The sequence below is a fragment of the Dromiciops gliroides genome, chromosome 3 (assembly GCF_019393635.1).
Source record: "Dromiciops gliroides isolate mDroGli1 chromosome 3, mDroGli1.pri, whole genome shotgun sequence".
NCBI lineage: Eukaryota > Metazoa > Chordata > Mammalia > Microbiotheria > Microbiotheriidae > Dromiciops > Dromiciops gliroides.
Genome location: NC_057863.1, coordinates 500,026,142 through 500,041,775, shown reverse-complemented (window position 1 = coordinate 500,041,775; position 15,634 = coordinate 500,026,142). Strand labels below are relative to the sequence as shown.

The 15,634-nt window shown below is 39.7% G+C and overlaps 1 protein-coding gene across 4 annotated transcripts in view; it reads left to right on the top strand.

The window, feature by feature from the left end:
- FLI1 (Fli-1 proto-oncogene, ETS transcription factor) overlaps nt 1–15,634 on the top strand; it is a 163,161-nt gene that overhangs the window by 108,272 nt on the left and 39,255 nt on the right. For all 4 annotated transcript variants that reach the window (XM_043997204.1, XM_043997205.1, XM_043997203.1 and 1 more), the window contains exon 5: nt 8,005–8,073. In XM_043997204.1, coding sequence (XP_043853139.1) covers nt 8,005–8,073 — 69 coding nt within the window. The remainder of the gene's footprint in view (nt 1–8,004; nt 8,074–15,634) is intronic.

Here is a 15,634-nt window from a genome sequence, read left to right as displayed (position 1 = left end):
AGACCTCAACAGTGAGTCTCAACCAGTGACTTATGGGTTCAAACCATGATTACTAAGGGAGGAGTCAGCCCTAGTTAAAAAAAACCCAAGAGGAGAGGATAAGGACATAGAGGTACAAAACCCAGTGAGAGATCTGTCCTATATTAAGCTACCCTTAAAGAAAATAGACCAGATTCACTTATTTTTTTACACTTATTTTTTCTCATGAACTTGCTCTGGTTCCCAGTACTAGGCATATCAAGCCCACTCTCCAACTTCTAACCTCTTGACTCCTTTGGTGTTGGGTTTTGTTGGGTAGCAAGTTAAGTCACCTAAATGTCAACCTTCATGGAGTAGAGGTATAAGGGTAGCAGAAAATTCTTTCCAGGCAGCTGTGCTCTTCTCTGCTGTCCCAGTTGTTGGGAATTCCCCAATGCTGAAACACCTTTAAATACTTTATTGTTTTTCCAGACTTATTTCCAGCGGATGTTTGTGCTAACAAAGGGAGGTCAGTACTTGGGAGAAAGAGGGTATTTTTTGAGGGGGGGTTATTTCTTGTGCTTTGTCATTTGGGGGGTGGGTTAAAGGAAAGGATTGGGTCAAACACTTCCACTTTGGCATGATATGGAAAATAAGTATCTGAAATCCTTCCCTATACCAATGGAGAGGTTTCTGAAGGGACCCAAGGAGAATGAATAGTGAGAACAAGTAAGGGAATAAAGCTTGAGTAGAAACCCTGCTTTGTCACAAAAAAGTCTTCCAGTGGAGATGCTGCTCAGAAGTATGTCTTCTTGTCTTCAGTATAAAACAGGAATCTTTTAGGGTAAGACTTTTCTCCTTACATTAAGATCAGACTATCCCAAGGAGGTGTTTTTCTGTGTCCTGTGGAGGACCCTATCCATCCAATATTGTTCAGTTTTCCAGGGTAGGAAATCATAGAAACATAGACTTAGAAGTAGAAGGGATTTTGGACAGATCATCTAGTCCCTTTTGCAGGCTCAGAGAGGTGAAATGCCTTGCCCAAGCTCACATAGGTATTAGCCCAGCTCCTTTGACTCTGAGTCCAGTAATTTTCCACTCCATCACACTACAGTAGGGATGAAGTAACATGTTGCTGGAGTTTCTAGAATCACTGCCTAATGTCTGGTTTCTTGGGGTTTACCTAGTCTGCCCTGGAAGATTACCCTTACTCTTCCTGATATTCAGATTATTCCAAAACGAGTTGACAGATACAAACACATCCATCTATTCACCTATTCATCCATCCATCCATCTATCCATCCATCCATCCATCCATCCATCCATCCATCCATCCATCCATCCATCCATCCATCCATCTATCCATATGTATAATATATACATAGTCACCATGACCTCTCAAAGTGAAATAGATCCTCCTTGAGAAATTTAAAATTCCCAGAACAATTACTGATGGGCTTCTATCCACATCAATATTTAATAGTAAATAGTGCCTCCTAGATAAGTAATAGATATCAGTCCCTGGGTATGTATATGTCGCCCCCTTGTGGACAACATATACAAATCTTAGTAATATTCCCATTGTACAGTGGAAGAAACTGAGTCCTTAGAAAGGTTAATTAATTTGTTCAATGTCAAACAAAGAGGGAGTAGCAGAACAATACTTAGAATTCAGGTCTCCCAATTCCCTTTATGGCACCTGTTTGCACACCACCTCAGGCCAATGATTTAGGGACTACTATGACAGAAAACTTAATTTAGGGAAATAAGCTTTGAAAGATTTCTTTTTGTGTTCCCATTACCTTTTTTTTTTTTTTTTTTTAGTGAGGCAATTGGGGTTAAGTGACTTGCCCAGGGTCACACAGCTAGTAAGTGTTAAGTGTCTAAGGCAGGATTTGAACTCAGGTACTCCTGACTCCAGGGCTGGTGCTCTATCCACTGAGCCACCTAGCTGCCCTCCCATTACCTTTAAAATATCTTTAGACGCCTATCCAATTCTCAGGGATAAGCCACTTTTCCCACAGTATGTTCTGTTTTCTTATTCACACCAAGAGATAACTTCTTTTCAAAAACTTTTCATATGGCCTCCTAGAACAACACAGATTAAACCAAACCTGCTAGCACAGCTAGCCCTATCTTTCTTCTCCACTGCTTTCCAAAATCTGAAGATAATTGGTTGATATACTTTCTCATGCTCACCCCATTTGGTGAAGGCCATATTTATAGGAGGCAAGCTTCAGGGAAATGAGACTTAGATGTTTGTGTGCTAAAGTTGGGATGGACTTCAAAAGAAACTCAACTGTCCCCTACTTTCTAGTAGGTAGTTCACCCCCAAGACCGCTGGGGGGAGTTTTGTGATGTTTGGGAGAAGAGAAGCAGCTGGTTGGGCAGGAATAACAGTGGGAGGAAGCAAGGAGACAAAAGAATCCATTTACTCTCATTTTACACAACGATTTCGACAGGGGTGTGTGAGTATCTGAGCCTGGCTTTTCACAAACACTAAGTAACTATATTTCCAAATGGTGGCAACACAAGAGAAAGAAATACCTTTTGTAGCAAGAAGGCATTAGAAAAGATATCTCCCTCCATTTCCATTTTTAATTTAAACTTTAATGGAAAACACATTTTCCATTCTGTGGCATTCCCACCTGCAATCTCAGACTGCCGGGCAAAGGTGATGGCTCTGGGCAATTAAGTTGGTGATGCTTTATCCTTTCCAGCAACATTACACCAAGTTTTTGATGATTAAAAAAGTTCAAGATGGGGGTGGGGAGAGGAGGGGTCCAGATTTGTTTCACACTCAATGGTTTAGTCAAACTTATTCCTGAAATTCCAGTTGGTGATTTCAGTTCTCTAAGCCCAGTGGGAGTCATCTAGAAGTGAAGGAGGGATGGTGGAAGTTAAATTTGATAAATAGATTGGAGGTGCTAATATATTTTAAGTAAGGGCTGTAGAATTGTGGTGAAATGTCAGGAGACAAAATTTGGAGAGCTGAGTATTTCTTTTGCTGCTCAGGGTAATGGAGATTTAAGGAACAATTCAGGTAGAATAGAATGTAAGTCCCTGACAGGAAGCCTGTTTCATTTTTGCTTAACACAGTGTCTTGTGAATTTCTTTTTTGGGGGGTGGGATCTGTCATTTCACCGCTATTAGGAATTACTGAAGAAAAGCCGCCTCTGCCAATATAGATGAATCCCTTCTTTGCCATTTCTAGTGCTAGAGGGTTGCTTGGGGAAGCTGAAAAAGTTATTTGCCCAGGGTCACCCAAGCAATATGTTTCAGGCGCAGGACTGATCCCAGATCTTTCCGACTCCAAGGCTACTTCTTTATTCACTGGGCAAAGCTGCCTCCAGATGCCTTAGAGATAGGAGGTGTTTAATAAAGGTCGATTCAATCACCACTTCAAAGAATAGCCACAGCAGTCTCTCTCCTTTCTCAATCTCTAAACGTAGCCTTCAATCTTAGCCAGACTCAATAAAGATGTCAAAGACTCATGCCATTTCAGAGTCCATTCCAACCAGCTATGAAAAGTGGCCTCAGTGAGACCTGTGGTCATGCTTAAACAGTGATTGTCACTGGGGACAGTCCTTGCCACTCTCCCAGGCATATTCCAGATAGTGTTGTTCAATCAAGGTCGATTTATAAAAACATCTGAGACATGATAAAAGGACAATGCCATGAAGTCTCAAGTCCTAGTCTAACATTTGAAGGAAGGAGGGAAGAGAATGGGACAAAGGGTTTGTTGTATCCCCCAGACCTCTTCCTCCTCTCCAGTCTTTCAGGAGGCTCTGACTCTTGTTGGGGAGTCCCTAGCAAGGAGACTCACTTTACTTCGCAGCTCTGTTCTATGGAACCAATACCACCATAATATGACAAAGTAAAATTCTGTTTCCATGGAATCAATGACTGATGCTAGGTTAGTTTTGCCTGTAGTTCTGCCCCCTGGGAAACTGGCTTATCTTCCTTCCAGTCACATAGAAGACCTGGGAAAATCCATCTCAGTGTTACCTTAAGCCACGTTGGTGAATATGTATTAAGTGCCTAATGTATATAAAGCATGGTACTGGAGACTGGGGGGAAGCATGTCATACTCAAACCTTTTCAACTTGTTAGGAGCCAAAAAAAAAATAAAAAATAAAGCTCGTTTCCCACTGGCATAGTCTTTGGGAACTCAGGATCATCTTCACAGGGCTTTAGTAGAAGACTGGGATTAAGGAAAACTTGTACATTTAGTGAGATCATAATCTAGTAGAGTGACACGATATCTCCAAATATAATTGCAATGTATAATCATCTCCTTGAGGGCAGCGACCATAGGTAGGGGGGGTTTTCTTTGTTTCCTTAGGGCCAATGTCTATACGAGTTGATGCAGACTTGGGTGACTTCAATTCAAGGAGAACAATCATAATGATGGAAATGATAATCCTGTTGTTGTTCTCCATCCTGGAGTATTATGATCAGTTCTGAGAGCTATATTTTAAAGGGAACATTGAAAAACTGGAGTATCTACAGATGAATTCCACTATGATGGTGAATAAACTCAAAACCATGCCATACATTAGTTGAATTTTTAGCCTGAAGAAGAGAAGACAGGGCAGATACAATAAGTATCTTCTGTTACAGACATTGTCAAGGGAAGGGGAAAGAAAGGAATAAGCATTTATTATAAAGGATCTATTATGTTCCAGCCAGTAAGCTACACACTTTATAAATATCTCATTTGATCCTCACAACAACCTTGGGAGGTAGGTGCTGTTATTATCTCCATTCTACAATTGAGGAAAACTGAGGCAAACAGAAATGAAGTGACTTGCTTGGGATCTCACAGCTAATAAGTGTCTGTGGTGGAATTTGAACTCAGGTCTTCCTGACTTTGGCTGAATGTTCTCTCCACTGCATCATCTAGTACCTCAAGAAGATAAGCATTACACAGGATGAGAAGGGGGAGGAAGGGGCTACAGTCTACATTAGAGAAAGGAGTATTCATGCCAATGACATCCCAGAAGTAGCAGAGGAATGCATATGGAAATGTAATTAGATTTATTCTGCCTGTCCTCAGCGAGAAGTGGGACCAAGTTGTAGAGAGCCACTTTTTGAGTCACTAGAAGGAAGAAATTCCAAACAGCTAGAGCTGTCCAAAGCTGGAGTTGACTTTCTCAGGGGGCAGTGAATTTTTTTATGACTGAAAGTGTTCAAAGAAAGGCTGGATGACAACTCAGAGATTCTGTAGTAGACTTGTAATTCAAGCAGGGATGGGACTAAATGAGTACTGCGATTCTGTGATCGAAATTGTTTTTATTGGTGGGGTCTTTGGTAGCCTAGGGATTCAGTAATACATTATTGTTGAGCCAAATTCCATGTGAAATTTCCCAACATAGTCAGCATCAAATAACATATGGAATGCATGCATAGGCATAGATTTTGCAAATACCATCAGGGTGGGCTCCAGTGGGAATCTTACCACTTCTTAACAAATTCATCTAAGAAAAGAGAGTATTGTGCCTCCCTGGCCCCCAAGAACTTGTTAGACAAGGATTAGAAGGAGGCAACACTAGTTCTTCAGGAAGAAGGCTAAAATACTCTTAACTCCCCTGCTAGCCTTTACAGGAAAGGCAATCTTTCTAAGAGTGAAACTTGAACCAAAAATAGTCTTTAGGGCAAAATCCTTTTCCTAGGTAACCATGAAATATGTATTTCATGCAAGCTTTAGGGAGGTCAAAAAACTCTTTCTCTCAGTGCTTTCTGAGAGTTTCCTGTGGAATTCACATATGCCTGAAGAAGAATTTTCACTAGGGGAAAATTTAATAAATATGGTTTATCTAAGCTTTGTGCTCTCTGCTAAACCTACATTAATGATGAAGGAAGTTTTTTCCCCTCAGAGACCAACATTTTTCTTGATATACTTCAGCAATGAAGTTTTGAAAGTTCTAGGGAGAGAGAAGCAGGGAGAAAAGGGAGCCAGGAATTCTTAGTTCTGTTCTCAATGATTCTTTTTATTCCTTTTTGTAAGGAACCCCCAGGTCCATTTCTGTACCATTTTCCAGGTAGTAACATTGTTATTGCAGTGGTGCACCTTGATAATGGAGGAGGGAGATCTAACATCCAAAGATAGGCTACCCAACCCATTGGGCTTTTATTGGCTGCTGTTATCATTATTTACTCCAGTTACTATGATGATTCTGTAATCTCATCCATGCTAGTAATCCTTTTCTGCCCATATCGTGGCACCCTTGTCCCCATCTTCCTATAATTCCACCCCAAAGAGTCCACTCTATGTGCCAGAGCCTTTTTTTCATTCCCTTACCATTATGCAAATGACATTCATCATCCCACACTTTTGTGGTGGTCTTTCTACTCATACTTTTATCTGAGGATAGCTCTTATACTGCCTTGTCTGCACAACTCTTACACTGCAATTGGCTCCAGCCTGCTCACTAGCACCATGCCTCTCCAATGTCCATTAATATAACTAGTATTATTTAGGGGACATAATTTTGCCCGTGAACCAATGTAAGAATGCCATATTATGATAGAATTCTGCTGTATTATAATCATATTCATTTTCTTGAGAAAGGAAACAACTAAATATACCTGGTATGTAGACAGTCCTCCCCTTCCTCTAACTGAGAAAATACCTTTGACTTATGTCTTCTCTTCACCTTACAACTGGTCATTAACAATGGATACAGTGTTGATCTTGGAGTCAGAACCAAGTTCAGATCTAGCCTCAGAAACTACCAGCTGTGTGACCATAGAAAAGTCACTTTTAATCTCTGACTGCCTCAGTTTCCTCATCTGTAAAATAGGGATAATAGTAGCACCTACTGTATGATTGTTTCTTGGGGGGAATGAGGTAATTTTTAAAGTGCTTTGCAAACTTTAAGGTTTTTAAATATAATTTTAAATATAAATGCCTTTTATAAATATAAATGATAGCTAATATTTTTATTTTTTATATGAATTCTAGCTAATATTAGGTATCATTCATTTGAAGAAGGGGCTACAGGCTGAGCAGTTAGTTGAATCTCTTTAAATCCCTTTCTCTCATATTGTAAAACTGTTTTAATTCTTGATCCTTTTCTCTGAAGTATATAACCAGCAGCCTGTGGCCAGTAGATGTAGAATTGTTGTTTTTTACCTGCCCATAAGCTGAGGCAGAAGAAAAGTTTAGCTGAGATACTTTTCTGTGTATTAAAATCTTGATTCCGTAGTGTGTATCCTCTAGCCATCATAAGGCAAGAAAATATTGCTCAAAAATACCTTTTGGTCTTCACACACACACACACACACACACACACACACACACACACACACACACCAGGTCCTTTGTAGAACAGTGATTCACAGTCCTAAACTTGCAACATTTCAGTATTCTCTAGGGAGATCCCCAAATTCTCCAAAACTGATCAAAATTAAATTATTTTGGATTCACTTTAATGGACAAAATAAATGCTTTAAAATGTCAAGAATCTGTGATCTTGTTGGAGAAAGAGAGGAGAAACTACAAAATTGTAACCAAGTATTCTGATGATGCCTCTACCAAAAAGAATGGGCACTGGTACACTGGAGGCACAGTAAAGTAAAGTTACTGCTTACTACAATTTGATATTCTCTCCTGAAGAAGTACACAAGGTGATGGGAAAGTCCCTGTATATGAGTTTATCCCTCATCCACCTTTCCAGGCTACTTAGCACCTAGCCATCATATCCCTGGAATGGCCACATTATTAAAAGGGCCTGGTATTTTTTGAATCTAGTCTTTCTTTCAAGGACCTCTGAATTATGGTCATTTCTGTGAATACCCTCTCACAGTGTAGTGACTTTAACCTGACCCTGAATAAACATGGGAGCCAAATAACATTCATGAGCATTCTAAGACCAAGCCTGGTAAACTGCTCTCATTATAACTCATAAAAGATAGCATGAATATAGCTCCAAATTAAGGATTACAAAACAGTTCATTAATTCTGCCTCAGTCAGGAACATCTCTGTTCTTTTTGCTGCTGGGTATTCCATCATTTATAATTTTGTTTCTCTGTCCATACAGGTAGCTCACTGCTAGCGTATAATACTCCTTCCCATACGGACCAATCCTCAAGACTGACTACCAAGGAAGGTAAGTTAGCTTTTCTTTTCCTCTTTTGTGTACAACAGAGAATTTGGTGAAGGGTTAGAAAGAGTGTGGAGCTACCAGTTTGTGATCCTAGTCTTCAAATGTTTTTTCTTCATTCATAGAGCAGCTAGTAGCTGGGAAAATACAACATGGGGGGCTTTGAATGACTTTAGTGGCAATGTGTTAAAACTTACAATGTGGATGTATCACTCAGTACAAAATGATTTCTTTTTTTTCTATAGGAGTTAAAATGTTTTAATAACAAGTTGAAGTGATACTAACTTAATTGGCTCTTCCTCCTATTTGCAAAAAAGTCATATAGAGTGATTATTGCCCCTCGGGAACATAAAAAATATCAAGCTTGCCTTTCTATGTATCTTTATCTCTGCCTTTTTCCTTTCTCTCACCTTCCGAAGATGCCTTTCTTGAACAGATAACAAAATAGAATTTGCAGTGTATGTTTTATTATTTGTTATACTCAGGATATAGTAAGTATAGTAAGTAAATATTCCATTCTTTTGGATGTACCCCTGACCAGGGAAAGGTGATAGAATCTATCATGATCTGAGATGAAGTGAGTTCTGTGACTCAGATTGAAGTTTCTCTGTCTCTTATCTTTGGGGATAAGGAAAAGCTATGGCCAGAAAGTTCCCATGAATTTCAAGGACCCAACTTAATATGAGTCAGAGCTCTATACTTGAATGTAGATTGCCAAAATAATAGACAGGGCATAATATTATGTCTAGAATGGAAATGGGATCTATACCAGCATGACTGACATAATCTGAAGGAGTGGGGGGGAAGATGTGGTCCAGGTGAGGCTGTAGAGCTTTTGATACCAACATAACTGATAGGATTATAAATTCAACATAGAATTTCCTCAGTCGGTACAGTTGGATTTCTTTAGGTGTGGGAACATTTTTTTAGGACAATCATGTGATGCTTACCCTACCCTCCAACTCCTTCTAAATTTGTGACAACTGGACCCCTCCCATCACCATCACCCATGCCACTTTTCATAGTGAACTGCTATCTCTAAATTGTGGTAGTTTGTTGCTAGCAGAGACTTTCCTAAAAAGATTTCATAACATCCAGAGCAGAGGGCATTAACCAGGCCTTAATGGACTTAGGGATCCATGGATAGATTTTTTAGGATGTCTGTGAACTTGAATGGGAAAATGAAAATTTTTATTTTGCTAAACCCAATTTCTTTCTTAATTCTATGTATTTTATTTTACATACTCAGAACCAGCATTCTGTTTTCGTTTGGTTTGGTTTGGTTTGGTTATTTTGTGAGGCAATTGGGGTCAAGTGACTTCCCCAGGGTCACACAGCCAGAAAGTATCAGTCTTCTGAGGCCGGATCTGAACTCAGGCACTCCCAACTCCAGGGCCAGTGCTTCATCCACTGTGCCACCCAGCTGCCCCTGTTTTTTTTGTTTTGTTTTGTTTTGTTTTGCAAAACCAGCATTCTGAAAAGGGATCCATAGGCTTCATCAGACTGCCAAAGTGGTCCATGACATAAAAACATTTAAGAACCCCTGACTTAGAGGTTGATATAGTAAAAAAGTGCTTTAGCTCAGAATGAGTTTTAGTGAGCTGGTGAGAAAATGTAAGGCCAATAAAAAGTAGAAGTTTCTTCTTTTTAGCTACTGGTGGGGGAAGGAGGACAAACAAAGGGATAGGAGTGCTGCTTGGAGTAGAGAGGATCATGATAACTATTGGCAGAAAGGAGGCAGAGATATTCAATTATTAATGGTTAGTAAACATGTAGCAAAGGGTTCACAAAGAGGTGGCTTCATCAAGAACAAGTCATGATAGACAAATCTCATTTCCTTTTTTCACAAGGCACTAAATTAATAGATGAGAAGAATGTTGTCTTCATAATTTACCTTTATTATTTCAAAGTGTTTAATAAAATATTTCATGATGTTATTATGGAAAAGATAGGGATATGGGCTAGATGATAGTAGTGAGAACTGGTCAAATGGCCAGACTCAAAGAGTATTTCTTAATGGTACCATGTCAGCTTGGAAGGAGGTCTCCATTGTAATGACTTTGGGTTCAGTACTAGGCCCTAGGCAGTTTAATATTTTTTATCAGTGACTTGGATAAAGGCACAGATGGTATTTCAAATTTGCAGAATACATATTGCTGGGAGGGATGGCTAGCAAACTGGTCAACAGTCAGGATCCCAAAATGTTGAACATTTAAGAAGACAAGAAAAGGAAGAAGAAGGGGAAAGACAAGGAAAAGAATGAGGAGGAATAGGAGGTGAAGCATTAATCTTACACTTTAAAGTTTGCAAAGCACTTTACATTTGTTAACTCACCTGAGCCTCTCAACAACCTTTTGAGGTAGGACCTATGATTATCCTCATTTTACAGATGATTTTACAGACTCGGTTTTCCCTGACTCTGATTCCAGGGCTTGATCTACTTTGCCATCTAACTGCAAGATGAAATTGAATAGGGACAAATGAGCTCACTTTCTCTTAAAAAAATCAACATTCTAAGTGGAAGTCTGGAAAGATGTCAAGGATTCCCATACTTGAAGGCCAGATAGTTATTTGTCTGAAAAAGACCTGGGGATTTTAGTGAACTATAAGCACAATATTAGTCAATGGTGCAATTTTGGCCACAAAAAAACTGCTGTAGTATTGGCCTACATTAAAAGAGGCCCAGTGTTCAGAATGAGGGTGATGATAATCCTGCCGTATGTAATCTGCCCTGGTCAGACCACAACTGGAGTACTAAGTTCATTTATGGATACCACAACTTAGGAGGGATGTTGATGGGTTGGAGAGTATACAGAGAAGGACAATTAGAATAGAAAAGAGCTTTGAATCCATGCTATGTGAAGATCAGTTGAAGAAGCTGGGGTCATCTGGACTGGAAAAGACTGAAGGAAGGTGTGAAAGCCATGGTCAAATATTTGAAATGCTATCGTGTGGAAGAAGTTCTAGATTTGCTCTATTTTAAACCAGAGGGCAGGACTGGGAACAATGTTTGGAAACTACAAATAAACATGGTTAGAATTGATATGGGGGGGAGGGGCAGCTAGGTGGCACAGTGGATAGAGCCCTGGCCCTGGATTCAGGAGGACTAGCTGTGTGACCCTGGGCAAGTCACTTAACCCCAATTGCCTCACCAAAAACAAACAAACAAAAAGAATTGATATAGGGGAAGAGCAGGGGGGGAAATGGAGGGGGAAGAAATTTACATGATTAACTTGATTATATATTTTATATGTCATATTATAAAATATATATTTTAAAATAGCAAATTGTACCTAATAGATTTTCAGTTTCACATATAATCATCTTTTTATTATACTACGTTATGGAAATATTTGTTTTATTCCATAAATTAAAAATAAAATAAATAAACATTTAGGAAAAACAAATAATTAGAGCTATCTAAAGTGGAATGGGCTGCCTCTGGAGTTGGTAAATTAAGCCTAGATGGTCACCCTTCAGATATGTTGTAGTTGGAATAGGCACAATCCAGGTTTGTATTGGTCTAAATGGCAGTAAGGTACCACCCAATTCTGAGATTCTGTGAAACAAAATTATGTGGGTTCTTCTAGTCCCACTTCTGCCACTGTGTAGCAATGGAACATTGCACAAGTTACTTAGCCTCTACTTCGATTTTCTCACTTGTAAAATTAGAGGTTTGGGCTATGGTCTCTCCTTTCTAGCCCTGAAATACTAGGATTCTATTTCCAACCACCTTGTTTTAGAGATGATGAAACTGGGGCCCAGAGTTGGCAAGTGACTTGCCCAAAGACATGACAGCTGTTGTGTAGATCCTTCTTCTTCAATTATTTTTAAATGATTTTTTTTGAGAAAGCAATATAAAATATTATAAGTTGTCTGATAATAAATTAGATTTGTCTTCAGATATGACTTTTTAAAATTTTGAATGAAACCTATAATTGATATAATTTTCAATCTATACTGGTACATTTTCTCCCTTTTAAGTAATTTTCATTTTAAGGGACAACCAATTTGGGGACCATTAAAAAAGTATGTGGAGGCCACACAATATAAAAAGTTTGCCCATTGCTCCTTTCAGAGGGGCCACTTTTTTCTTCAAATATAACACGAAATTTTTCACAAATCAAAGGTGGAGGCTCTGCATTAAATCATATTTGGCTGCATGTCCTGAATTTCCATTGAGCACGGTGTCAAAGAGTGAGTTTACCAGAACCTCCGACAGCAAGAGACTGAAACTGAGTAGTTTCCTTAGAAGAGCCAGTAGGGGGCGTTTCTGGCATTGGCTTTTTAACTATACTGCAGAGTTGAAAAGTCACCTTATCTGGGATGGAATATGTTAGTGACCACATCCTTTAATATACCTCCAGGAATCCTGGAGTCTACTCCTCCATCTGCTCCAGGAGTCCTGGAGTCTACTGCTCCATCTGCTCCAGGAATCCTGGAGTCTACTCCTCCATCTGCTCCAGGAGTCCTGGAGTCTACTGCTCCATCTGCTAGGTCATATTTTCTTCCCCACCCCAAGTGTAATATTCATGCCTTTGGGATTTATACTAACAGCTCACGTTTGCGGGGTAGCAACCCCCCTCTCATGAGATGAATGGATTGCAGGACCATCCAGCATCCACGCAAATGAGCCCGTTCTACACTCATTCAGGTTGTACCAGGGCATTTATCTCTCAACATCGGCTCTGCCCTCTGAAGAGATGATTAATTCTGCGCTTTGCAGGTGCATCTTTTGTCTCCAGTAAAACCCTCCACTTGAGCCTTTTGCTCCCCCATCCCCTCCTCCTCCCGAGGTGGTCTCAATCTGCTTGAACAAGCCATCAGGGAGGGAAACAAAGTACATTAGCAAGACAAAGCTAACGCAGTTCCTCTCTCTGCTCTAATAGCTACCTTAAAAAATGAAAGAAAACTTGAATGTAACCTTGGCTTTGACGTGCTTGAATAAGACATGCACACACACACACACACACACACACACACACACACAAACACAAGGAGCTCGTCTGAGCTCATGAAGAGCTTTTCTATCTTCCTTCCCATCTATGTGTGTGCCCACCGTCTGCCCTGCATTTCTTCTTCTCTCAAAGGGCAGGTGCTGGCATCAGGCACAAAGCAAAGGAGTCGAGAGTTGGTGTTTATTAATGATTTTTCAATGTGTGGATCAAATTAGAATGCCTTTTTATTATTTAAAATGGCCTAATCTTCCCTCCAGCAGTCTCTGCACATGCTGACTATCTGGAGGGTTAAAGTGCCTAGGAAGCAGGGCTGGGTTAATAAGAATAAGTTTACAAAGGGGTCTTAACCTACTTGCGCTAAATATTCTATAGGCATGGATTAGATCCCATTAGGTTGGTTATGATGCCTGTTATAGCAAGTAGTCTGGGCTAAGACACAAGATGAATTAGGGTGGGAAGGTATTGTTACCAAAGTAAAATTATAACCAGATGCCAGCAACTGAATGGCTTCCATGAAAACTCCATGCTTTTGCCTGCTATGACTGGCTTTTTCTGAAAACACCTCGACATAGAATTTGAGTGTAGAAAACCTTTTCTCCCATCATGGTTGTGTATTGTTGCCCCTTTCTACCCCCTTTATCTATTCATTACTGAAACTGTCCTTTCCTAAGATGATTTGTTTCTCTACACAGCCCAACATATAGGTATAGACGGCATCCTAACAAAAATGGTCAGTGCTGTTGTTTTCAACAGCCAGCCTCTTTAGCTGATCTGGGTATATCACTGCAGCAGAGTGGGTAGAGCACTGGCACTTGGAGGCAGGAGAACCTCTGAATGAATCTCATCTCATACACCTACTAGGTCTGTGACTGGCAAGTTGGTTCACCTGAGATTCAGTTTCCTCATCTATAAAACTGGAATAAGACTATCACCTGTTTTACAAGGTTGTTATGAGGATAAGGTAACACAATGTACAAAAAATGTTTTATAAAGCTTAAAAACACATAAATGGCTTTAAGTGATCACTATTATGATTGTTATCAGATTGGTCAATGGAAACCCTTACACGCTGACATGGCACTTCCTTGGGTTCCTTCATTATATCACATATAGCCAGGATCTGAGCCTATCTACATCATTCAGGCCAACTAACTATAAAGGAGGAAGTGAAACCTAAACCAAGTCATAAATAACTCAGAGACAACCAACTTCTATCACAAAGGCAATTAATCTTTGATCTTCTGGTTCAAAACGGAAGTGCAGGACTAATTAATATATTGAAGAAAATGTCAGGTTAAGGGCTAGGAGGGAGAACTTGAAGTCTTCTGATGAATTCTCTTCATCTGTCAGGTACACACATATCTTCATTATGTCTGTTCCACACAGATGCAGCCACTGGGCACTCACCAGATGCTAGGCTTTGAACAAAGCAGTTTCTTTCCAATCTAAAACTCCCTGCCCTTAGTGCTTCATTCAGAATCTGTTTAAATATTTCTCAGTGTCCAAAAGACCCAAGACACTAAACTCTGGTTTATTAGCTCCTGAAACTCATAAAGTTTCCTTCTGCCCATTCAGCACTTAGCCTCATTGCTATGGTGTGGAAAGCCTTTCCTGGACTGACTGCTGGAAGCACTTCTCTGCTGAACATTCAGACATGTCTTTAGAAATAGGGATCTATAGTAGTTGTCTGTATTTGACTGGCTAAAATCTTTGCATATAGTAAATATATAAAGAAAAAAAACACTCCCTTTACTGTCCCCATTATCATAAGATTTAAATCAATTAACACTTATTAAGCACCTACTATGTGCAACTAAGCACTAAGGATGTAAATACAAATATGGAACAGACTTTTGCTTTCAGGGAGTTTACATTGAATTGGAAAAGATACAATAGGTACCTGTAAGTAAAATACAAATTCATACCAAATAGAGAGGGAGGGAGGGACAGAGGGAACATGCTAATAATGGGGGGGGGTGTGGAGAGGCAGGAGGTTGGGGTGGGGTGGGCAGAGAGAATGGGAAAGGCTTGCTTTTAAAAATGGCACTTGAGTTGTGTTTTGCAGCAAACTAGGGATTCTGTTTGGTGGAGATGAGAAGGGATTGCACTCCAGACAGGAGGTACCATGTGCATGAAGATTCAGAGACAGGAAATAAAAAGCAGGGTACAAGGAAACAAGTTCTGAAGGAGATGCTGATGACAGAATTATTCTGTTCAACATCTATAAAGGTTAGGTGCCTTCACAGTGCAAAGATTCAGTGTTACACTATTTCCTATCTTCATCATCATTACCACCACCATCATCCATAGTTACTGAGCACCATTAATCTGATATGTTAAAGTATTGTTTGTTTTTTCTTCTTTTCTGTGAGATGAGGAAAGTGAGTTTGTTAAACCTCCCAGGATCTGAAAGGTAAAATGAGTTTTAATCAATAAATTGTGATCTTGGGTCACTTAATCTCTTTAGTCCCTAGTTACCTTATATTTAAGAGGACTGAACTAGATGCCCTTTGAGTTCCTTTCTACAGCTAGATCAAAGATCCATGATCCTGATTCCTTTTTTATTTTTTTTTGCGGGGTTATGGGGGGGTGTTAAATGACTTGCCCAG